Source organism: Symsagittifera roscoffensis, chromosome 5, assembly GCF_963678635.1.
Source record: "Symsagittifera roscoffensis chromosome 5, txSymRosc1.1, whole genome shotgun sequence".
Lineage (NCBI taxonomy): Eukaryota > Metazoa > Xenacoelomorpha > Acoela > Convolutidae > Symsagittifera > Symsagittifera roscoffensis.
This window is the reverse complement of record NC_087066.1, coordinates 41,910,205-41,937,035: the sequence shown is the minus strand read 5'-3', so window position 1 is coordinate 41,937,035 and position 26,831 is coordinate 41,910,205. Positions and strand designations below refer to the sequence as shown.

At 38.0% G+C, this 26,831-nt stretch overlaps 1 protein-coding gene across 1 annotated transcript in view; it reads left to right on the top strand.

Annotated features, from left to right (window-relative positions):
- Window positions 1–24,609, top strand: part of LOC134846733 (protein phosphatase 3 catalytic subunit alpha-like) — a 142,522-nt gene extending 117,913 nt beyond the window's left edge. Inside the window, exons 10-12 of the mRNA XM_063864120.1 lie at window positions 9,571–9,758; window positions 19,898–20,097; window positions 24,391–24,609. Of these exons, the coding sequence (XP_063720190.1) occupies window positions 9,571–9,758; window positions 19,898–20,097; window positions 24,391–24,609 (607 nt within the window). The remainder of the gene's footprint in view (window positions 1–9,570; window positions 9,759–19,897; window positions 20,098–24,390) is intronic.
- Window positions 24,610–26,831: the final 2,222 nt, after the last annotated feature.

Below are 26,831 nucleotides of genomic sequence, written 5' to 3'. Positions count from 1 at the left end.
GATAATGAACATCAGCGCGACTATGAAAAATCGAAAAATTGCGTGATCGTGCGATGCCTACCCAAAAATTTTAGTGTTCTATGAGACGTATGTGTGCATCACTGCTTCAGTTTTGTCATCCAGAAGTATGATTTTAGTCATCCTCAAGTAAGTTAAACCGTAAATAAGGTTATTTCGTGAGAAATTAAAAAGAAGTCTCGAACCCCCGACCTCTGGATTAGAAGTCCGGCGCGTTATCCACTGCGTTGCGAAGACATAGGACGTCAAATAGTAGAATATTTGAGTCATAGTCAAAGGTGGCATAAAACATGCCGTAAGCGAACCAACCGCTTGATTACATCAGTTGTGCAATGGCTATAATAATTTAACTTACGAAAGAAGTGTTGAATTTTAATTTACAAAACTTTCGACTCAGCTCTTTTTCCTCCCTTCTCTCGAACAACCAATAAAAAGCCATACACAATCTGGGCAAGAAAAAGCACGACGAAAAAACTGCCGGACTCTTTTTCACTCCCCCACACCCGACATTTAAAATTTTCAGTTTTTCAAATGTCTTACTCAGTTGATAACCTTCTATAAAGAAAGCATTTATTAAACAAGATCAATAAATACATGATTCTTGATATGCGAAGACAACCGATAGCGTTTGCGTGGGAAGTGTAGTGGTAACATTTGGACACCTCAAAAAATCAACAAAATAGAAAATTGTAACCGCATGATGCAAGAACTAACTTTTTTATCGCATTTAGTTTAACACAACATACAAACTCTACTATCGAACAGCAAAAGTGTAGAGGTCAAGAAAAACGTGATTGACTTCTATTTTCGAAAATGGAATTCCTTTATTTCATTTCCCAGTGAAACAAATTTACTTATTGACCCTGTTTTCTTAAATTTGGTTAGTTTTGTCATAAAATTGTCACTCGTAAATTATTCTGAAAAGTGGAGGAGTTTTAAGGCCATATCTTCTTTTTTTATTAAATGATTGACATGTTTTCAGCATAAGGTCTAATGACTAAGACGCTATCGAGCACAACCGACGTTTAAAAAAGCTTATGTCAGAAATTCTAAGAATCATTCAGTCTAGAACTTTACAGAGTTTTTTTTAAATATGATTTTCCTTTCTACTTGTTATTCAAAAATTTTGCGTCCACAGATTCTTTTCTGTCTGAAACTAATAAACTAAAAACAACAACCTCCATGCTTGGAAAATTTACTGATTGATGATTCACGCTAAGAAATAACTTGAAATATTTCAAGTTGGTACAGCTTGATTACCTTGCTTGTAAAACTTAAGCTTTTCATGAACCCAACTCGTCTATGGAGTAACTTGAAGTGTGGAAGTGTCGCAGCTCAGAATAGCTTGCTTATAAAAACTTAAATTTTTCAATCAGTCAATGTTATAACTCGAAATTTTTCAAATTTTCATAAATTGAATACATGCAGAGAAAAACTTAAATTTTCACGAAGCGATTCAGTCTATGATATAAAATGAAATTTCTCAAAATTTTAAAGCTTGATTAGGTTGCTTAGAAAAACGTCAACTCTTCGTGAACCGATTTGGTCTTTGAAATAACTAATTTGTAGCCTAAATAGCTTGCTTCAGAAAAAATTACTGATTTACTTAGTGAAATGAATTGAAGTGTTTTGAATTCTCATTGCTTGCATAGCTTGGATACAAAAGTTTGAACTTTCGGCAAACCAGTTAGGTCTAAAAACTAACTTTGCATTACTTCAACGTCTGAATGGCATCAATAGAAAAACTTGAATTTTCTGCCTTTCGATATGCTCAAGGAAATAACTTGAAATGCTTCACAGTTTCATAGCTTGAATAGCTTGCTCTGAGAAAAACTTAAACTCTGCAAAATTTTGAATGGTTTCATCGCTTGTATGGCAAATGAAAAAGCCTGAATTTTTCGAAATTCATTTCGCTTTGTGAAATAACTCTGAAAATTTCAAATTTTTTTTGCTTGAACAACTTGAATAGGAAGATTCTATTTTTTTTTGCAAACGATTCGGTCTAAAAAACTATTAAGTTTGTTCAAGTTCCTCGCTGGAATAGCTAGCTGAGAAAAATTTCAATCATTTCAGAAACTTTTTTTTCAATGGTTTACTGCGAAAATTTTCACACTTTCGCGAACTTTTTTCCTCTAATAGACAACGTGAATAATTCAAAAGTTCTTGCTGAAATAACGTGCATTGGAAAACTATTTTTTGCACAAGAATTTGATTCAAGAAACAGCTCGGAATTTTTTGAGATCATCGCTCAAATAGCTTGTGTAGAAAAACTTTTTTGGCAAACGATTCGGTTGAACAAACAACTGAAAACTTTTTAATTTTGTTGCAGTTTCATTAGATAACTTGAAGTTTTCGCTAATTGATTCGCTCTGAAACAAATTGAAAATTATCAAAATTTTACCGCTCGCTTAGGATCGCTCTGTGAAACAACTTGAAGTTTTTCAAATCTTCAAAGCTTCTCAAATTTTATAAAAATTCTTTGGTCGAAGTAATTCAAAGTAATTCAAAGTTTCTTAGCTGAAATGACTGGTCTGGAAAATTTTTCTCCAATCGATTTAGTCTACGAAATAACTTCATTTATTCAATGTTTTATAACTGGTTTAGCTTGCTGATAAAAACTGAAAAAAAAATTTTTTTTTCGCAAATAAACTTGCTCTGAAAAATAACTTAAAATAGTTTCAAATTTCATAGAATTTCACGAAATTTTTCGAAGTTTCAGAGCTTGCTTTGAAAAACGTAAATTTTTCTTGAACCGATTCGATCTTTGATTCACGACCTGGTTAAACATGAAACTGTCCGACGTTTTTTTGAACAAACAGTTTGATCAGAACAACAACTTACTTTTTGCGAGTCGATGGAATGATAGAAACTGGCTTTCAAATTTTTTTTCTGGTAAATTCGTAAGTTGAAATTTTAAACAAAAAACAAGTCAGTGTTTTTTTTTGTTTACTTTTGCTCATTGAGTTTTTCCAAGTTTCTGTTGGCTATGTTTTTTTTTGTCTGGGGAAAAAAAGTGTATTTAGCTCATTTTCTTAGCTTGATTTGTCATTAGTCTGAAAGTGACTAGAAAAAAACCTAGTTCGAGAGTTTTGGCAGAAACAATATGGTACTATTTAATTTGCTTATCTTGGGATGGAAGTCCTACTCAAAAATAGATCGTTTATAACTACTGTAAGTATATCAAAAACAAGACTGCTTGTGTCAAAGCGAAGCCTTGATTGCTCTGACTGCCTTTTCAGGTCTATGGAGCAGTAATAATATGAAAAAATGAAGTGTAATAAAATAAAACGAAAAGAAAAAAATTAAAAACTTGAAATTTTTTGTAAAATTTATCCCCACACACCCCATATTAAATGCAAGTGATACCTTTTGCTCCTAGTAACAAATAAATTAATTCAAAAAAATTTCCTTCAACAATTTGAAACGATTTTTAAGAGGGATTAATTCTCCGTTTGTTCTTTAATAGCGAGAAATGTATTGCTCGTTAATTCGCCAAAATTGGATAAAACGGCAATCGTTAAACCCCATATTTTTGCAAAAAATTATCACAGGTGAAATATCTTTTCAAATTCAAGCTCAGAACAATATTACTTTTTGAATGATATAAAAAATCAAAAAGATGAAGTTTGTCTAAAAAAACCACCCCAAAATATCGTTACTTTCGTTACAAAAGTCGGAACAATTAGCTAAAAGAACGGGTTAATTGCTAATTAAATCATGTTTTTGCTGGCATCTCATGTAACCCAGCAATATAATAAACAAAATGATATCCTTGAAAATCGCACCCCCTGCGGTATCCAGTTAAATTTTGCCAGCCCTATAAACATCAAATTCAAGAATTAAATTTATGTGAGTTTGTTATTCTATTTATATAAAAATGTAGTTGAACAACGAGTATATTGCTGATTAAATTATGTAAATGCTGGACTCTCTTGTAGCCCGACAAAATAACGTTTAAACTGATTTCCTTGACAATCATTTTGATATCACCTAAATAAGAATTGCCACCCCTGTAAACAACAACAAAACCAGGTCACGGATGCATCCTTCACGAGGAGCCCCGGGTTACCGCACGAAAGAATCGGGACAATGCATCCAGCCATGGAATCGTCCAGCGCGCGCTGAGACGACCGAAGATACGAAGAGTGTTTTTTTTTTTCGTCAAACAGAAGCATGGTGCCAGCGCATGACCTCTGTGAATTTTCTAACGCTGGCGATTTGAAGGCCAACCCAAGACCGGTGTGCGAGGATTGTGATCGCACTGTGAAAATGGACAGTACTGCCCTGGAGTGTCGAGAAGGGTGATGCCGTGTGGTGTGCCACAAGCAGACAGACACAAGCTAGTGGTCAAAGAAGAGGCAACACAGAACCGTGGAGCTGCAATGCTCACAGTGAGGAGAGCCGACGAAGCGAGGGAACCAAAAGAGCCCCCAGGTCAACCGATCGGAGTAGCAGAGCAGAGGAATGCAGCAGATGCTGCATCAAGCTGAGGGCCAGCGCAGGAGTCCAGCGTGCCAATGACAGCTGTCCCATAATGTGTCACAAAAAGACTGCGTGCAGCAGAATCAGCAGATACTCCGCAGCAGCCTGGAGATGTACCCTGCACGGACGAACCACACGAGAGACGACAGAGACGTTCGCAGGCAGACCCCTGACCTTGATTGTGCAGAGCCAACTCCCCTTGTCAACCGAGAGGAGAAGAGATGCAGAGGGTGCAAGCGCACGATCGCAACTAACGCAGTCCCGGTGAGGTGTGAGCAGTGTCAAGGGCACTGGCACAAGGTGTATGTTTTCCGATTAGGGTTCACCAGAAAGCAGGTGGAACACTTTTATTAAATGCCGAACCACCAGGGCTGTATTTGCAGCGGGTGCGCCGAGAGAAGAGGCAGCACACCAGAGTCGGAGAACATGACGGTACCAGTGGAACCGGCACAGTACGAAGAAAAGATGACAAGACCGAAGCTTAAAGTGCTACAGTGGAACGCGAATGGGATCTCCACCAAAAGCACCGAGCCGGCAGAGAGGATGCACAACCTTGAAATCGACGTGGCTCTTGTTCAGGAGTACAAGCTGCAGAAGAAGAACAAGTCCCCAAAGGTACAAGGGTATGCTTGCATCAGAACTGACAGAGACGACGACCAAAAAAGAGGAGGTCTTCTGTCGTATGTGAAGAAATACTTGTTCTACGAGAATAGACCCGGCTGGAACCAACAGATGGGGATCGTGGAATCCAGCTCGTTCAGAGTGCGGGTGTGAGCAAACTATAGTGGCTGACGTTTTCGACTGTTTACACTCCGCCAAACAGAGACACGGATGAAGAAGACATAGTCTTCTGTCAGCTACCGACAGGAGCGAACTGCTTCACTGGAGGTGACTTCAATGGGCACTCGATTCTGTGAGACCTTGCTCAGCCGAGCGACAGCAGAGTAGAGAGTATAGAAGAGTGGATCGCGGACAACGACCTTCTGTGTGTCAAAGATGGATCGAGCACGTGCACTAACAGACGTTTAGGAAATGGGAGTACTTTGGTCCTGTTCCTCGTTCCTTCCGCAATGATGAGCAATGTCTAATGGACGCTTGGGGAAGATCTTGGAGCAAAGTCAGTGTCACGAAGACATAGAAAGCGAGCGCGAAGTGGCGCAACAAATGCGTCGATTGGGCAAAATTAAGCGAGGAAGTGGAGAAGAGGACGGGTGACTTCTACCCTTCAGTGAGACACTCAGGGCCGCAGCCCAGGAGACTGTTGTCAGAATGAAACTCAAGAAGGCCAAGCTAGCCCCCTTGAGCCCTGAGATCAGGGTCCTCGTCCAGAAGAGGAACAGACTTTGCCGCCAATTGAGCACGAGTAGAGAGGATTGGCTAGAAGCCACTAGACAAGTGAAGGACGCCTTCAGTGTGCAAAGAGAAAAGAAGTCGATGTTGAAATACTTGGAAGAGCTGGTCCAGAACCCCGACTTCAGCAGAATGTGGAGCCTGGTCGGCTCGCTTAGTGGCAGGCCTGATGCTACCCCGGTAAACGAAGCGTTGAACCACAAAGGGAGAACCATCACGTCTGATTTGAAGAAAGTGGATAGCAGTGGGATCAGCAGATTCGAGTTCAACAAGGAGGAGGGGGACAGGAACCGCGAACTGAAGAACTGCCTCCGTGTCCCCTGGGTCAACGACGAGAGCCTCAGAGACTTCAACGTGGAAGAAATGAAAGCGGCTATCAAATACATGAAAACGAAAGGAGCAGCATTTCCAGATGGCATCCCCCACCTTTTTGAAAACGCAAGGCCAGGAGGCGAGACAAGAGTTACTGGACATGTCCATCAGCACGGGGATTTGCGCGCAGGAGTGGCAAAACGAGACGATCATCCCGCTCCGCAAAGCAGGCAAACCGAGCAGCAAGGTGGAGTTTTCAGGCCTGTTAGTCTCAATTCCTGTGTGGTTAAGACGTTGAAGAGAATGATAGCCGGCAGACTGAGCTACCTGGCAGAGACAAGAGGTTGGCTTACTGACAGCCAAGCAGGCTTCCGAAAAGGCAGGAGCTGCGAAGACCAAGTGGTCCGCATTACTTAGTCAATCAGTGACGAGTTTCAGAAGAAGTTTGGAGGCAGATCCTATGACAGAGTTTGGAAACAGGAGCTTCCTGGGACAATGATGGAAATGGAAAAAGATGTCCCCCTTAAAATCCTTCGATGAATTGCTGGGATGAACTGCTGGCTTCGTGAAAAACAGACAAGGAAGAGTGCATTACGCGAACTCGATCGGCAGGTTTTTGAGAAATTGCCAAGGAGTCCCGCAGGACGCAAAATCGGCTCGAATAGTACAAACCGAAGGAAAACTCCGATTTGCGCGCAGTAGTGGCAAAACGAGACGATCATCCCGCTCCGCAAAGCAGGCAAACCGAGCAGCAAGGTGGAGTTTTCAGGCGAGTTTCAGAAGAAGTTTGGAGACAGAGCCTTTGACAGAGTTTGGAGACAGGAGCTTCTTGGGACGATGATGGAAATGGAAAAAGATGTCCCCCTTAAAATCCTTCGATGAATTGCTGGGATGAATTGCTGGCTTCCTGAAAAACAGACAAGGAAGAGTGCAGTAGGCGAACTCGATTGGCAGGTTTTTGAGAATTTGCCAAGGAGTCCCGCAGGAGTCCCCCAGGGCACGAACTCGGCTCGAATAGTACAACCCGAAGGAAAACTCCGATTTGCGCGCAGGAGTACCAAAAGAAGACGATCATCCCGCTCCGCAAAGCAGGCAGACCGAGCAGCAAGGTGGAGTTTTCAGGCGAGTTTCAGAAGTTTGGAGACAGAGCCTATGACAGAGTTTGGTGACAGGAGCTTCTTGGGACGATGATGGAAATGGAAAAAGATGTTCCCCTTAAAATCCTTCGATGAATTGCTGGGATGAAATGCTGGCTTCCTCAAAAACAGACAAGAAAGAGTGCAGTACGCGAACTCGATCGGCAAGTTTTTGAGAATTTGCCGAAGAGTCCCGCAGGGCTCGGTGTTGCCCCCCCCCCTGCTGTTCCTGTGCTTCATCGACCCGCTTGTCGATGTCATTTCAGCTGATGTCTGATTACGCTGCATCGGATTGGCAACCCTGGCTCTCGGCGTCTCAGCTGGACAGACTGGACAGGGCCCAGAACAAGGCGCTGAGAAGAGTGACTGGGCAATCCTGCTCCACCCCAGCTATCACACCTTCAGCAGAAGGCTCACTGCAGTGTCCTGAGAGAAGGCGACGCGAGCGCACACCAACCATCCGTGAGAAGTAGCCAGCAGACCTCGGCCCCCCTCACAGACTCACGAGAAGCAACTGGAAACAGCAGGCGAGACGCGTCGGCAAGCAATTTCCTGCCGCGGTGGAGAACAGAGAGGGCCCCAAGCGAGAACGCGATGACAATTGGGAGTCGTACACTCAGCTGGACGGAATAGAGAAAGGAGCGGAGAAAGCACTGGAGCTCATCGCAGACTATGGGGCCGACGTCGTAATCTACACCGACGGATCAGCTGCGGCAGTTACCAATAAGGGAGTAGCAGGAGTTGTCGTCACTAGAGGCAATCCAGAGAACCCGACAGTGGTGAGTGAGGTGAAGATCAAAGGCAGAGAGCTGACGTCGCCCTACGAAGAAAGAGAAGCGATGCTGAGCGCGACAGAGTGGGAAATAAAGGCAGCGCCTGATGTCCGGAAGGTACTGATTTACTCGGATAGTCAATCTCTGGTGCTGTTCCTAAACAACTAATCTACTGATACATTTGAGAACAAAAGCAGCCTTGAAAATACATCAACGAAGACGGTTATACAACGGATACCGAGCCACGTGGACATACCCGGGAACGAAATGGCCGACACCCTTGCTAACGAAGCAACTACCAGTGAAGACCCGCCACAGCCCAGATGGTGCACCCTCCCACCCCAGAGTGGCCACTGTCTATAGCAAACTCTCACGGAAGAAGGATAAAGAAGCCATTCAAACACGAAAAGACGCGATTACCCTAGCTCGGTTGAGGTCGGGTCACCATGCAGCGTTTCGAGCATACAGAGACCTGATGGACCCGTCAATTGACCCTATGTGCAGAAGATGTGATTAAAATAGAGATACTGTAGAACACTGGCTTGTCTGCCACGGAACGGCAGCCGCACGCTTTGAACTCTTCGGATCGACGGTCAGAAATTTTGACAGAGGAAGCAGCCTTGACGATGGCGTTGGCAGTGAAGACGCCGCATTAGCAGTTTTCACTGATGCGTCCCCTCCATATTAAACAACAACAATTAAGCAAATGTGAATGAATCCTCACCTTTCTTCGCAATAGATCCAGATAAAATCTAAGTTTTGTAAACATACATTTGTTTTTCTATAGTAGCCAAAATTACCATTTTTGATATAACAGAACTGTTTGAATGTTTTTTTTAAAACCTAATTCACCCCCCCCCCCAATTAACTTTTCTGGGCTACATAAAATTATCATTTTGATAGAATTTATCTCACTTAATTTCAGCATAAACTTTGAGTGACTAAAAAGAGGCTAAATTTTGTCCAGCTTTTTTTGGGGTAACGTTTTGGCGACGAACTTCGCAAAAGAAGTTTCACCATATTGTAACTGACGAAATTCGAAGCACATTTTGCTCTCATCCTTTTTATCTAATAGTAACCCAATTTGAGTAACACACGCTCGAATTTTGCAATTTTGCTTGTTTTGTTATGTCCATTGATTATAAATCCGAATTATATAACGAGCAATTTTTCTACTTCGAACCGTTTAAAAGAAAAGACCCAGACACCTTCTTACATATACTTTTAAATATAGTAAACATAGCCGTATTAATTAAGAAATGAGGAAATCAGGAAAACTTGGAAGCAAATGATTCAAAACTAATGTTCAAATCAAGCAAATGCCCATAATACAGTTTGAAATGTCGCATTTTACTAATAATTTTTCTTAAATGTACTTTTGGCATTTGCTTGGTTTGAACCATCAGGTTTGAATCCTTTTTCAATTTTTTGCTAATTTGATTTAAAAAATTTGGACCTAATGAGTAAACAGGCCGAAAATCGAAATTTTTTGTTTGCAGGTCGCATCGTCCGAGTTCGAGTCGCAGTCAGAGAAGTCAAGGAAGTTCAAAGAGTCATGGCAGTGCGAGGAGTCACCGCAGCCCAGGGGCATCAGGGAGTCGACCAGGGTCACGTGGAACACATGCAAGTAACGCTAGACCAGGCTCGAAACATCGGAGTCACGCGAGCAGTGGAACGTCTCCTCATGGTGGAAAAAATCGGCGTCGATAGAAACAATCGAAGTACTAAAAAATCTAATGACAATTCCGGATATAAAATTGTGTATTTGACTGTATTGTGCCATAATGTTGAATCAGTTGATAAATTTTAAATGCGTTTAAAGTAAAACATATTTCAGAAATTCAGTTTTGTTAACTGGTTCAGTGTAAAAGAACGCTATAATGTAGAGGTCTAGAGAAAAAAGTGTTAAAAAGTACATATTACTCGATCTTCTTGGACAAATTTATATCCCAAAGATTCCCTTATATTCTTAAATATTTAAAAATAAACAACATAAAAGTTTTCTCAAACTGCTCAATTTCATTTTTTTTAAAGTTAAAATAACTATTGCGGACTATGAATAAAATGAACTGCTCCTGGTGATTTTAGATGATGTTTCAATTCGGCATGTCATCCAGCCAAATTATGACCAAGTGGTAACCGGTAAGAAGGAAATACAAAATAGACTAGAGATCTAAAAATTGCTGTGCATGATATGAGCAAGATTTTTAGGGCTACCGAACGATGGTTCGCTAGTGACTGCCTGGTTATCAGGAATCCATTATTTGATGCTCAATTTGAGAAACAAAATCCAAAAAAAGGTCCAATGACTTAAATTAACGAATAGTTGCCGCCACTGGAAGCAAACTTACGAAAACAGACAGCAAGTCTAGATTAGATGACATTAATTAACTACGGAGTAACAGTTGAATGCAATAAGGATGTTGTTTATCCGTTCTATCTGCCAGTAAAGAACATGGAACAATTTCATTTCAAAATTTAAAAGACAGTAAAAACGTGAGCGACTTCTATTTTATTTTTTGTTCCGACTTTCGATACGAAAGTAACGGAATATTTGTGCTCGGGGTGGGTTTTTTTTTCTTCAGACAAATTTCGACTTTTTAACTAGCCATTTTTGACGGAATTTTTTTTTTATATCATTCGAAAAGTATTATTGTCCTGAGCTCAAATTTGAAAAGATATTTCACCTGTGATCATTTTTTGTTAAGTAATGGGGGTTTAAAGATTGCCATTTTGGCCAATTTGGGACAATTAACGCGCGATATATTTCGCGCTATTAACGCGTAAGCGGAGAGTTAATCCGTCTTAGAAATCGTTCCAAATTGGTTAAAAGAAGCTTATTTGCCATAATTGGTTTGTTACAATGAACAAAATCTATCCTTTTGAACTTTGTATGGCGTGTGGGGGGATGATTTTCAAAAAAAAATCCAAATTTTAGAAATAAAAAAAAAATTTCATTTTATTTTTTCTTACATTTAATTTTTTACTGTTATTACTACTCCATAATCCTTAAAAGGCAGTCGGAACATTCAGGGCTTTGCCCTGATACGAGCAGTCTTGTTTAGTTTTCCCAGCGTAATAAAAAAAATGCGCAGCAACCTAGTTTCCTTAAATTGGATTAATTTATCAAAAAGTGTCAATCCTAACTTTTCGTCAAATCAATCCTAACTTTTCGAACTTAAGACCTAAATATAATTCTTTGTTCAAATTTGATTGCTTTAGGTTGCAAAAAAAACACCTTCAAATATCTGAAAACCATTGTATTGGAACATTAGATATTTGAGTTAGAGAAAAACTTTAGGAAAAACATTAGATATTTTAGTTAAAGTTATGAATTAGAAACTTCTTGATTAATAATTACTCGATCTTCTTGGACAAATTTATATCCCAAAAATTCCCTTATATTCTTAAATATTTAAAAATAAACAACATAAAAGTTTTCTCAAACTGCTCAATTTCAATTTTTTTAAAGTTAAAATAACTATTGCGGACAATGAATAAAATGAACTGCTCCTGGTGATTTTAGATGATGTGTCAATTCGGCATGTCATCCAGCCAAGTTATGACAAAGTGGTAACCGGTAAGAAGGAAATACAAAATAGACTAGAGATCTAAAAATTACTGTGCATGATATGAGCAAGATTTTTAGGGCTACCGAACGATGGTTCGCTAGTGACTGCCTGGTTATCAGGAATCCATTATTTGATGCTCAATTTGAGAAACAAAATCCAAAAAATGGCCCAATGACTTAAGTTAACGAATAGTTGCCGCCGCTGAAAGCAAACTTACGAAAAGAGACAGCAAGTCTAGATTAGATGACATTAATTAACTACGGAGTAACAGTTGAATGCAATAAGGATGTTGTTTATCCGTTCTATCTGCCAGTAAAGAACATGAAACAATTTCAATTCAAAATTTAAAAGACAGTAAAAATGTGAGCGACTTCTACTTTCGAAAGTAGAACTTAGTTTTCAGGATTCCAAATGAAATGAAAACTTTACCCGTTGATCAAGTTTTCTCAAATTGGGTTAATTTTATCGAAAAGATTGAATCAAAATTTGTTCTTGAATTTCAAAGAGCTGCAAGGCCATCTTTTTTCTACTTTGAAATTGCAAAGATGGAGTTTTGTCAAAGCAAATCAGTTTTTTTTCTGCTTCCTTGCGTTCACTAACTCTTTTCCATTTGTTTGTTGTCAATGTTACATTTAAAAATGTTGCTCTCTCTGCAATGCTTTAGTGCCGTTAATTGACAACTTGAACTTCAGTTTTTTCTTAGCTTTTAGCGGTTTTATTGACAAAAAAACACCTGCAGAGTGATTCAGGAGAAGTTTTTTCTCACGGTTAATCTATGCCAGAATACAGAAGATCTCATCAGACACGATTTTCTTTGTAGAATTGTGCATTTTTAACAAACTTGATTACAATTTCTTGTTTTGTAAAGTTTCTGAAATCAAATTAACAGTTTCCGTGTACTTTTCTACCAATCAAATAAGAAATAGTTATTGTGAGACTATGTCTTTTATTCGACAATTCGTTCCCTCCAAAATAATAGCAGCAAGTTTAAATGGAATCCAAGATCAATTAACTTCGTTTATTGTTTAAAATTTAGAAGAAAGTGACAGAAATTTAGACAATAATTGAAATTACAAATTACATCAAATAAGCAAAAAATTATGCACTGCGTTTGGCCAAAAAATTGAATGCTAATGGACAATTTTATGTGAAGTTAAAGAAATTTCTAAATTGTCATTTTTGTAAAGTGCTGCATATTTTAGCTGCCTTAAATATAATAACTCGGTAGTAATTGATTTATTTCTAAGACGAAGTTGCGAATGTGTCATTTTACAGTTTGCCTCCTTTTTGAAATCAAATTTGCTACTAACTTGCTATCAAATTACTTCCAAGCTGAAGAAATCGGCGCTCTTAGCTTAGTAATTAAGGGACATTTAATTTGCGATCAGTGTTTCTAAAGTTTTGTTGGTTCAAAAACTGCCAATTTTTCATTTGCCGAATTAAATTAATCGTCATTTCGAGCACTTATCTAAGGTTCTCAACGCGTAAGCGCATTCTAATTCAACGCTACAATTCGAGATTTGAAATTGTGAGTCATAATACATGAAAAATGCGTAAATCGTAAGAGGTTATTCTGGTTTTCTACAGCGAGAGCTATGTTTTACAGTCCTTTTTGTTCCGACTTTCGATACGTTAGTAACGGAATATTTGTGCTCGGGGTGGGTTTTTTTTTCTTCAGACAAATTTCGACTTTTTAACTAGCCATTTTTGACGGATTTTTTTTTTATCTTTCAAAAAGTATTGTTGTACTGAGCTTAAATTTGAAAAGCTATTTTACCTGTGATCATTTTTCGTAAAGTTATGAGGGTTTAAAGATTGCCATTTTGACCAATTTGGGACAATTAACGCGTGATATAATTAGCGCTATTAACGCGCAAGCGGAGATTTAGTCCGTCTTAGAAATCGTTCCAAATTGGTTGAACGAAGCTTATTTGCCATAATTGATTTGTTACAAGGAACGAAATCTAGCTTTTTGTACTTTAAATGGCGTGTGGGGCGATGATTTTCATAAAAAATTTCAACTTTTAGAAGAAAAAAAATTTCATTTTATTTTATTTCATTTAATTTTTAATGTTATTACTGCTGCTCCATAAACCTTAAAAGGCAATCGGAACATTCAGGGCTTCGCCCTGATACGAGCAGTCTTGTCTTGTCTTTATAAATCAGAAGAGAATGATCGTATCAAAATCCACAAAAACGACACAGCAAATGAGCAGTACATATCAAAAAGCTGGTGTCTTTTTGTTCCGACTTTCGATACGAAAGTAACGGAATATTTGTGCTCGGGGTGGGTTTTTTTTTCTTCAGACAAATTTCGACTTTTTAACTAGCCATTTTTGACGGAATTTTTTACATCATTCGAAAGCTATTGTTGTCTTGAGCGTTTATTTGATAAGATATTTCACCTGTGATCATTTTTCGTAAAGTTATGAGGGTTTAAAGATTGGCATTATGGTCATTTTGACCAATTTGGGACAATTAACGCGCGATATAATTCGCGCCATTAATGCGTAAGCGGAGATTTAATCCGTCTTAGAAATTTTTCCAAATTGGTTGAAAGAAGGCTTTTTGCCATAATTGATTTGTTACAAGGAGCGAAGTTTATTGTTTTGTACTTTATATGGCGTATGGGGGGATGATTTTCATCGAAAAATTTATTTTATTTCATTTAATTTTTTTATGTTGTTTATGTTATTACTGTTCCATAAACGGTAAAAGACAGTCGGAACTTTCAGGGCTTCGCCCTGATACGAGCAGTCTTGTTTAATTCATTTTGACCCGATTACTTGAAGGCGGCAGCAAAAAAGCTTAGTCACATAGCAGAAACGAAGACGGCGAAATTAGTAGCAAACGCAAAGCTAATTGAAATTTCGAGAAAAGGAAAAATTATAATTGTGTAGCATAATTGACGTGATTGCGAAAAAAATAACGAGCTGTACAAAAACTAGGGTTGTTTTTCATTAATTTTTTTTGTTAAACGGATTTGTTGATCGGAAAACTGTTTTTGCTGCATTTATGTGAAAGATTAAAATGTTAAATTTGTGTTAAGTGAAGACCGTTTGTATCAAGGCAAAAGTCTTCAAAAGTTGACTGCATTTTTATGTCTTTGACATACTTTTTGAAAGAATTGTTTGAAATAAATTGATAAAATTTTCAAAAAAAAATCGACAAAAAATTTTCGATTTGTTTTGAAAATTTTCTTCGACACGCTACGCCAAGTACAATGTGATTTTCTAAGCGGCGTCTAGTGCCGTGGCAATATCACCAAGTTTTTGCCCCCATTTCAACTGAAATCAATTTAAAAGGGTAATAGCCGGGTCTAGGGCATAGTTCCGATATATCAAACATCCGCTCTGTCACACATCCGAACATTCAATAGCTTTGCGGCGATACCAGGACCTTATTTTTATATGATGCCCTTCTCTCTGTTTTAAGCAAAAGTAGAAATCAGGTCTTTCTTGCTCTACTTGCTGAAAAATGTTAGATGCTGCCTAGTAAAGCTTTTTTTGGATGTCTCCAACATTTTTTTTAGTTTTCGGATGTTTGTCATATCGGATGGTTGCACGGTGCGTGTTTCCGAGCCTGATTTAAAAAAATGATCGCAAGTAATATAATATTTTTTTAAATTGAGCTCAAGACATCACTGGTTTTTAGATGATATCAAAAATTCCGTTCAAAATTGGCTAGTTAAAATGACGAAATTGCCCTGGAGAAACAAAAACCACCCCGAGCACAGGTAGGCGTTGTACTCAGCTCAAATTCCGTCGTTTTCTCCAAAAGTCGGATCAATAAGCAAAAATCAATCAAATCTTTAATTGAAAAAGCGAAATGCGATTTCTTAATAGCGGCTTAGGCGAGAAAAAAAACAATTGCAATGTTTTTGTTCAACATTTTTTCTTCTATTTATTAATTTCTTTTGAAAAAAATCGTTTTAATTTTAATGAGCTAGTCTCACCCACTTATAATCAACTCAAGACTTCAAATTCAGCGATAGAAATGTATATGAATTACCGCTCACTTTCTTTAATTGAAAATTTACGAGTTTTTGACTCTCGAAGAGTTCACAAAGACTCAGTAAAGATCACTTCAGATCAAAATTTACTAATCTTCAGCTCGTTTTGTTAATTTTTATGGATAAAAATAGAGAAAAGCCACAGCTTTTTTTGGCGTCACAAATAGTGCGTCAAATTTTGATGACACCTCAGCGCGAAAAGATTATCAATTTACCTCTTGAAAATGAATAAAGCAAAAATTGACACTCAATCCCCGGTATAAATAAATATATGACCAAAAGTGGTTGGTACTACAGTATACTTGACAAGAAAATTGTCTATGATTGTCGTTAATGAGCTTTTCAATGTTCAGACGGGTAAACTTTAGATTCTTAAGAATCCGCTCAGTATTTTATTAATACAAAAAAATTACAATTTGAAAATTGACGAAAAAAAAACATTAAAAAGCGATTATCTTTCAATAACTGCAATGTGTTAGTTATAATGGACTTTCTAAAGATTAAAAATAGAAAAAGCCTCAGTTACCTCGGCTGTCATTTAGGGCACTCTTTTACAGAAAATCATTACTAGACTTTTCTACACTTGTAGTAGTCATGTTGATAGTCGACATGGGAGAATTGATTTGGTTCCTTCTTCTAATTGAATTAATATAGTATTTTTATTTTTCCTAAAAGTATAAAAACAAATTATCATTATTGTGATAATGTATCCTATAATTTCTATTTATTGTTTCTTTTTTATTAGTTACATAAATGTCATTTTCTTATACGATTCTACCTCATCAAAAGGTAAATCAACGAGTATTTTTGACTGAAAAAATTATCTCACATATTGATTTTCGGTCTCCTTACATGTGATCGTGAATCATTTTTAGATCCAAACCAAGGTGAGTTTCTAAAAATTAGTATAAGCAATAAAAAAGCTCCCATTCCCTCACAAATTTGGCGCTGCACCAAAATTCAAATGCCTTGTTTGGACTTTTTTTAAAGGTTTTTATCAGAGTATTACATTTTCACGGCCTGTGCTTTTTCTTACTTTTAGTAAATTTTGCCATTATTCAAAACAACTCTAGTATTGTTTGACCCAAATTGCTGAAGGGGGCTCTGGGTGGCACGGGGGGGGGGGGCGAATATCTAAATCTGAGTTGAGAAGATTTGGTTCAGAAACTGAGCGATGAGTTTAGACTCGATTTTTTAATCGTGTCAGTGTATTTGCTTCCATAAGTAGTGAGCTTTTCTGAATAATTCTTCGAAAATAATTTGACGTAATTTTTGAGCAAAATTTCTTTTCAAAAGATAACGATTGCGTAAAAAACATTTTGATTAGTGAAAAACATTAACTATCTGTAGTGTTAGAATGTTCTATGAGAACGTAATTGCGAAAAAATGTTCGGTTAGTTAGTAGAAAAACTTTATATGAGGGGTTTGCCGAATTGGCTAACGTGGCTTAAGAAGATACTAACCGCAGAAGTTGTTGGATAATCCGTTGCATCACAAACTTATCCCTTCTCTGCTCTAGAACCAGACGCTCCTTGTCATCTGCGACCAATACCACTTTTTTGAATTTGTGTTAATATTCCACCAAGCAGGTTCAAGGCATTATAAACCCAGAGAGATATTGAGGTCTGAATTAAGGGGGGGGGGGGGAGAATATATCGGTTGAAGTTCCATTTGAAGTGTTCCTGGTAAGAAGATAATTAGATATATATAGCGATATTATGCAATACGTAACCTATGCTTGTTACCATAGTCAACATTATTGTGAAGTTAAACTTAACTAACTTATCGCCACTAGCGACGATAACTGATTTGCGTTGAAGTTGATTCTTTTACGTGAGCAGCCTTTAGCAAATATCGCAGTCACGAGCAAAATCGAGCTAGCACGGCCTGAAAACTTTTGGCACGGCCTGGAACCACTTCTATCTGAGTAGACTGCTCGCCAAAATGTCAGTTCGTAGTTATTGCAAAAAAGGAAAAGACATTTTTTTACACACAATACATATCCCGCATTGCAAGAACCGGCACGCATTGAGATTGCGACCGTTACAAACGAGATAGAAGGAAGAAAGAAGGCAGCAATTCATGTTTGGAGAGGGGAAGAGGCACACCGGACAGATGATGAAAAATGTATTTTCAAAGGTAGTACCCAAAGGTCTCAGTTGACCTTTTTGACTAAAAATAAGTCCAAAGGTACTCTTTCTCATGAATACCCTCATAGAAAGATAGTCAATATCAGTTTTACAGAGCTATGACAGTTGTCATTGGACGCTTTTTCTTAAGGACCAAAAGTGACAAACTGAAGTTCACGCTGTTCGGAAGGAAACGGAGAGAGAATGAGGTTATGGAGCAAATGCTTGGCTAGTAAAGTAAAACCGCATAGTACAGAAGTTTTGTATACAGCGGACGAGGCGCAGGACACCGACGAATGGCAAGATTAAAGTGTTTCGGGTGATCTGGATCTCCAAGAAGGTGATTCGCCGCGGCAGGAAGAGGGTGAAGTAGTTTCTAAATGAGAGGCTCTCAAAGTAAAATCGTCTAGTACCCCTCCGATGGAAATTTCAGAGGTATAGAAGATGCAAACAGCCCTTTGTTGAAAACGTCGAAGTTGACATTGAGACGAAACACAGGGCCTTTACGTAAGCGCAAACCACCGAAGTTCTTTGACGAACAATTTTTTCGAGTGCGATGTTGGTTGACGCGCGGCCAGTGAACTTATTCGCGGTCAAGGAGAGCTCTGACTACAACACTCAAAGCGCTACCAGTCCCGAAAAAATCAATAAGCAGAAGAAAGATACGTAATTCGACAGAAAGATATGCCGTTTCTATTGGTTGGAGACTTCGTTCAAGACGACATCGATGGATTGGATGAGGATGTCTCAGGATACTTCGTTGATGTACTGGAGAAATTGCGAAAGATCGTTAAACAGTTAAGCACACGAAGTTAGTACCATCGACCAAGGATGCGCAAAGGATAACTATAGACGGCTTCACGTTACTATTTTTTAACAATGGTTGGAAGCCACAATGATTAAAAGGATGGCTGACTTTGCCAGCATGAGTGAGAAATCATGAGGAGGACTAGCAACTGATGATCTGGTGTTTGCTGAAGAATGAAGAGCCAGCGGCAGATACTATGAACAAGGAGGAACAGCGGCAGCTACTGGAGGATTTCGTGGTGGTGAGCTTTCGGGTTGAACAAGACGATTGATTACTTTAAAAGTTAACCAGAGGAGAAAGAGATTGTGGATAACCTGCGGAATTTTATAGATTCAAACAAGTGGACTTGAGATTACTGGATGCAAAACTGTTTTTGAAATTGTGCTTGTTTTTTTTTAATTGAAGGGGGAATTTTGCTTAGACTGATATTATTTTAAAATATATATGGCGGTTTTATAAATTACGTATTATATGCTTGCTACCAAGGTCAACATTTTTGTCACGTTAAACTTCACGCACTGGCAGTGGCGACGGTATCTGATTTAAATTAGGGTACGTCTTCTCGTTTTAGGGTACGTTCCTAAGTATTGCATGAGCATATATCTGTAGTTCCCAACACCCGCTCAATTTATCGGGAAAACTATCTTTCTCTCTCTCTCTCTCTCTCTCTCTCTCTTTTTTTTCTTAGCCGTTCTCTCTCTCTCTCTCTCTCTCTCTCTCTCTTCTCTCTCTCTCTCTCTCTCTCTCTCTCTCTCGCTCTCTCTCTCTCTCCTCTCCTCTCTCTCTCTCTCTCTCTCTCTCTCTCTCTCTCTCTCTCTCTCTCTCTCTCTCTCTCTCTCTCTCTCTCTCTCTCTCTCTCTCTCTCTCTCTCTCTCTCTCTCTCTCTCTCTCTCTCTCTATCTCTCTCTCTCTCTCTCTCTCTCTCTCTCCTCTCTCTCTCTCTCTCTCTCTCTCTCTCTCCTCTTTCTTTCTCTGCATTGCATCTTCTTCGTGCTCTGTTTTCGCCGTTTTTTAGCTAGACTTGTGCCTTCGCTAGCAGGACTTGAAATGAGAGAGGAACCCAGGGCTACACAGGAACCGAGGAGGAAAAAACGGAGTCCTACAACCAGTGAGTACTTATAGCCGAAAGTTTTTTTGCCAATTCTTCTGAAAGTATTGCATTTTTCTTTAAATTTCCGAAACACAAAAATGTAGATTTGGCTCTTCTAAACATGATTTTTATCCAGTCCTCATACCTGTTATACATTTTTTTTTCATTCCAAACAGATGACTGTAAAGTTTAATACTACATTTGCTACATTTCAGACCAGACACAAATATCTGGTTCTGGCTTCTTCGTCCCTGAGAACTCCCCCACAGGCACCAAAGTGACCACCATGGAGCCCCTCAACACGACCAGTTTTTCCTTGAACACGTATGGCTCCCCCAAGTGGGGCATTGTGTCTCCTCCCTCAGGAATACCATTTGTGATGGGTGATGTCGATGCAGAGTCGGGATCGATCGAAGTAGGTTTTCTGCTTTGCAAACTATTTATTAAATCTATATATTTGATTCAATCGTCATGCTTGATTGATTTTCATCTCCCACTTAAATCTAGACATAAAACAACTTTAAAATTTTCAACATTCTTTTAGTTTGATGGCGGTTAAATAAAAACGCGGAAGTTTCTACAGACGAAGTTTTTTTATTCTTAAATGGTTTTTTGATTTTTTGAGAAAACCTGTTCTCCATTTTTTGGATCCCATTGAGCAATCTCTCCCCCCCCCCCCCCCCCATTCTCGCTTGGGGGGAGATAGCTCAATAGGTGCTTGAGCCATGTTTATAACCACTTGAAAATAGTTTGAATGATATGAAATCACAAGCTAGATTCTCCAACGAATGTGGAACGTCAAAACTTACAAGATCAAACCTCAAAAATTACAAGAGAGTGTAAAAAGAATAAAAAAACTGAAAAACTGAGGAATATAAAGCTACTTGCTTCTGTCCTAAAAGGAAAAAACTCTTGTGTACAAAATTAAGGTACTGCGGAGAACAGTTTTCCTATTTAGATACAAGGCTAGAGCATCAACTCTGGTATTTTGCTTTCCTTGATGAGGCAATGGTCGCCAAAACAAAAAGTTACAAAAAAATTGTTCTATAAATTTCGATTTTTTTTAATATTTCAAAACTCTTTTCGATACTCATTTAAAATAAACTTCAGGCGGTCATCTGATTGCGTGCTTAGAACACATAAATCATCTAATTAAGTTTGCTGACGTCTTTTTGTAGCGTTTTACCGTTTTTGCTTGGGGGAGATAGCTCAATTGATCCGAATTTTTGAATTTTTATGCATTGAGGAGGATTGGAAAAAAGATTCAAGACCAAAGTGATATTAACATTACAAAAAAATTTTGGCACTTTTAAGCGGAATCCGAATTAACCTTCTTACTGTTCTGAAATCCAAATACAAACGACTAATTACTGTTCTGCTCAAAATCGGTCCAAAATCAGCACAATTTGCGGAATTCGAAACTAAACTTGCGGAGTCTAGGAGAGTTTAGGGAATCTATAAGCCAATAATAATCTGCGGAATCTACTTGCAAAAATCTGAATCTGCTACAAATTTCTTTAATCACATTTTGCGGATTCAGCGGCATAACTAACGTGCCGACAAGTCATACGTAACGATGTATGGTACTAGTTTACTAAAAGTTTGGTAACCGGATTCATACCTGCTAGACTAACTAGGCACGTTACCACAGCAATATAGATAAATAAAAAAAGCTTACTGTTAGAATTAGCCATAAACTGTACCTCGGTTTTCATTAGGGAACACAGCAATTTTAAGAGACCAATCAAGTGAACTAGTACCCGATGTATTTTTGCGTGTTTTTTTTGCAAGTTGCAGCCCGGGTTTCATTTACCTTTTGAGAACATCTTTAAACTTCCGTTTCATTAGCAAGTGACGAATTTTAAACAAGTTAATAATTCTTTTTTTTCGTCAGAAACTGCAAATTTTTCCTTCAGTTTCAGTTTTGTGTTAAGTTTTTGTATCAGCTTTGCGGCGTTATCACATCATGTGTTTCGTTAGTAGATAGAATTCTTTAAAGATGACTGGTAACGCGCAGAAAAAAAATTCTGAGGTCTAAGAAACTAAGACAAGGTTTCGATTGCATAAATTAAAAGAATATTTCAAAAACTAAAACACTTAGATCTACATTGGCAAATTGTAAGGAGAAATTTTCTAAAAAGGTAAATTTGTCAAACATTTTGTCTGCTCCAATTTTTTTCCATACCAGCAGGATAACTTATCAGATAAAATAATTAAAACAAGAGTAGTTGGTTGCTGTACAAGGGGTACATAAGCCTCTGGCCATAATTAATTCAAAACAAAATTACTCAAAAATTACAAAAACATTATGGTTGTATCAGCGGATTATTTAAAAGAATATAAAAAATTAGCTTGTAGAAATCAGTAAAGCGCCCTGAATCAAAGATACCAAGAGACCGTTTTTATACAAAGAAACACTTGGGTTATAACACAAGTTCCGGTAGAATATCTTTTACAATTCGAATCTGTTAAACTCAAATTCTTACGTTTTTCTCAGTTTTTCCACAATTAGTTTACAAACATTTTGTACAAATATTTTCGCCTCCGTTTTCAAATATCTTTTAGAATCCGATTTCTTTGAGGAACGAAAACGTTCATAGCAATATCTTGCTTGAATATTATGAGCTTGAAAATTACATCTACAATACAAACTAAGACAAATCTAAATTTTCAATCTATTTTGGGTACCTATAATGGCGGTAGTAAATACAATATTTTTAAAATTAAGATTGATAGAAACTACAATATTAAAGTACAATACTAAAGTAAAATAAGCACTGTTGTAAGTACAATATTTTTAAATTTGTGACAGGTAGAAACTACAATATTTGAGTACAAAATTAAAGTACAAAAAGTACGGCAGTAAGTACAATATTTTTAAATTTCTTCCTGGTAGAAGTCATTTGAAAAGATATTTTCAATGCTTCAATGTGTCCCGCAACTTAGTTTTTAATGACCACAGAGTTTGAATTAGTTCCTCGCATTATTCTATAGAACAATGCGAGGAACTAATTCAAACTCTGAGGTCAATAAAACCTAAATTGCGGGACACATTGAAGCATTGAACATATCTTTTCAAATGAGTTCTTTTTACCCTACTTTTCTCATTCCTTGTCCCGCTTAACAAATACACAAACAAAATTAACAGGCATTGCTTGGAAGGGCAGATATTTCATCTCTAAGCAATAGATGCTTCAATTTTACAAAGCTTATGTGAATGCAGCAATCAGTTCAACCTCACCTAAAAGAGATTTTGAAATAACCCAAAAGAACTCTGAGAGCAACATTTTTCAAACATAGACATGAATCAATCAAAATTCTAATGACGAAAACCTTTTACTTATCGTTTTTGAGTGTTACTTTTTCGAACTCTTCAAGTATCTATTCGTGGAGATGAGAAAAAAAGAACGTTTTTTTTCTCGAATTCATAGCAAAGAACCCGCACCAATTACGAGAAGCAAAGAAATCATTGCTGTTAAAAAATTTTTGAAAACTGCTAAGCAAAGATTGCTTTCTGTGAGGGCAGTTCACGCTTTTAATTTTAATTAAAAAAACTATTTGATATCTGGAAACATTCGTGAAAGGCCGCAATTCAGATTCTATAAGCACTCTTTTATTACCTACTTGAAAGAAAATTGGGATCTTACCTGCACCGGAGTTCCATGGATAATAATCGGTTATTTTAGAAAAATTTTCTCTAAAATGTTGTCATTATAATCCATTATTGTTGCAAGTTTAGACCATGAAATTGATTATATTGTCATTATAATCGATGATTTTTTGAACGGGGACGGGGGAGGTGGGTTATTCAGTGTGAACAACACACCTATTTACCCCCATTATCCATTTTAACCACCGCACCCAAGTTGTTTGTTCCACCCTCCCTTCCCCCAATTGCTTTACCCCGCCCACGTTCAGTAAACGGGGGGGGGGGGGGGTTTGGGGGGTTTAAACTAGGATAGGGGGAGGTAAACTGGGCTAGTGGAGTGATCTGAGGAGGGGTGAACTGGGTGGAGGGAGGGGCGGGGGTAAATTGATGAGGAGCAAACTTTGGGGGGGGGAAGCTGGGGAAGGAGGCTGTTAAAAGAGGCGATGGAGTTTAGGTAGCATATAAAAAGTAGAGAAAACTTAAATCAGTAAAATCTTGTGAAAAGTTAAAATTTATGAAACGTAATACGTAGCAACTGCACGAAACAAGAAATGAGATAACTACGAAAAAAAAAATTCAAAAATCATAATTTTTCTCAAAAAATACATTACATTCGATTATAATCGATTATATTGATATAAAAATACTAGCATTATAATCCATTTTTGATGGATTATAATAGATTATTTTTGTAATTTTATAGATACTGACTATAAAATGACAATATAATCGATTATTACCCATGGAACTCCAGTGCGGGTAACGAATTGTTTTTTAACTTCAGTCCACTTTGTTAAAAAACATTTTTGATAATAATCATAATCATGACTATCTTATTTTCTTTTCCGAGATATTCTACTCGATGAGCAGCACTGCTCCTTAGAATTTCTCTCCATGCATATGATTTAGCTTCTACTTGATGAATGTAGGTGGTAAAAAAATTGAATTTCAAATTCAACATTTTTCTTATAAAGAGAGCAACTTGTCATTATAAAATATGCAACGTGTCTGTAGAATATGCAACGTGTCTTTACAAATTGATCAACGTGTCTTTATCAGGTTGGAAGTGAGACACAGCTTCTGGACTTCGAAACACAAACTGAGTGGTGGGTGACAGTGGCTGTCTTCGCCCAGTACACTCCATTCAATGGGTACAAACTGGTTTCCATCCATGTGGTAGATGTAGACGAGGCTCCTTCATTCTACCCCATGGAAAACACCATAACCATCACTGAAGACACGACACCTGGTAATGAAGAGTTGATTATGCTTCATTGAGTTGATTTGAAAGTGCTAATGCAGCTTAGGATTACCATTGAGTTAGATATTACAACTACATGATTGATTTACTTAGCATGGTGTTATTGATCGTGGGTTAAGCTAACTTTTCAAGCTAATATTCTTTTTTTTGCGAAGGATGATAACTTATAAGGTGTTTCAGGGTGTACCATATTTCAGGGAATTGAAGGCTAGTTCAATTCATTTGCACGCATTGGTTCCAACAAAAGTTGACAGTTTTTTTTTGAAACAGGATTAACGTCGATGACTTTTTCAGATCGATGGATCAGAGTCCTCTTAAAACAGTAAGCCGGCCGTGTTTGGTGTGTAAACGTGTGGAATTCACAATATCTCTAGGCCGACCTTTCACTCTACTTCGTGTCGCCGCTATATGTTTCCCTTTTACACTGGGTCGGTGGGGCAACCAAGTACCAGTGCTGTTCACAATCCCAAAAGGGTTAATTTGGTGGATAGCCGGTCTGTATCGTATTATGTTGCTCGCCCCCTTTTGTGGTGCTCTTCCGGCTGTACCTCTCTCGTCAATCGATAATCGCTCGCAACAACACTTTTCGATAATAAGAATGAATTAAGAGATAAATATAATCCAACTACAGAATGGCCTATAATTGGCCCAGATAAAAATTATTCGTTCAATTAAGGAGAAGGGTTTGCGATTATTATTAATTAACTAACTGCCTCTAACAGTTATCAGCACTTCACTAATATCAACTTCCAGAGGTGCCTCTCTGAGTTTCACTTTCTTCTTGAAAGTACTTAGAAAAATTACCCTACCCGATAAATTAACAACTTTCGCGAAGTTGTTCCTTTAAGGTTTTTCGTAACTTTTTCTAACCAACTTGATTAGTCTCTCCTAATTTTTGTTCTGTTTTTGTCGCAAAGGTCGACCGGAACGTTCGTACCTTAAGTCTATTTACCCTTAGTTTTAGTTAGAGATGCCATCCCCTTATAAGTCTTAGCATTTACCTTTATGCCTCCTACGCAACGTTCCAGTTCATAAACTCGGCATGATCACATTAATTTAAATGCCAGGTTCCAAATGCCAATCAAAGCTATGCAAAACAAATAGCAAAAGCAACTTCAACTCAATCCAAGCTATATTTACATATCAACATTACCAAGGACTTTATTTAACGTTCCCGTAACTTTTCCCGTCTCCCACACTTAGGGTAATTTCACAAAGGACTTAATTTCCTAATTATCATAATCCAAAAATTCCCATGCATAACCTATTCAAATTTCAACCTAATCGACCTTCAGGTTAAGCCATTTCCCCAACTAGTGTCCAATTGAGCCAAAAAACACATCTCCCAGAAGCCAATGGAATATCCAGTACATTTCTAATATTTATGTTAATTAATTCCCTATTCCCTCTGTCATATTGCCAAATTAATATGTGACTACTTTTCTGTGCCATTGACGCATTTCTATTAATAGTTCATTCGCCAAGTCAAAATTTAACCCAATGTTTTTTTAACTAACTCGTATTAAATCCAACAATATACCACTATACATTAAGCCAAGATATTCCATCGAATTCCAGGAAATGCCTAACTAATTTCCTATGCACGCAAATTGTCACCCAATATCAATTACATATCTCTATTAACTCCCCTGATTACGAGACATATGATTTGGGCTACTTTCCGGTGCTAATTTTAGGGGTTTTGGGGCTAAAATTCCAAAAGGTCAAGTAAAGGTCAACCCGGGGTCACCCGGGGTCAAGTCTCCCATAATCGGTTCGAGGTCACATGGGGTCGTACCTACCAAGTTTCATCCATATCCGACAAATACTTCTCAAGTTATCCCACTTTTAAGGTTCATTATCACTTTTCCCGGGAAAGGTCAATTAGCACCAGAAAGGTCAACCGGGAGCTGAGACCTATAGGGGTCCTTTTTACCGGGGTGGGTTATACTACACATATAAGCCATGAAATCGATATGCCCTCGCGCATTATTTTTCGCAAATAGCCCATTAACACCTAAAAGGGGTGATATTCCCAAGTGCTAATAGCCCGTGCCATTGTCACCCAGTAGGGTCATCATCCTAATATACGATAGACCATGTCACTATCTACCATCCCTCCAAGTTTCAGCTCCCTAGGGTCATTGGGGGTCGAGAAGTAGCCTCCGGGAGTCATGTGGGGGTTTGTTTGTTTAGGGCATAAATCGGGCCGGGGTGACCTTGGAGATCTGGAATTCCA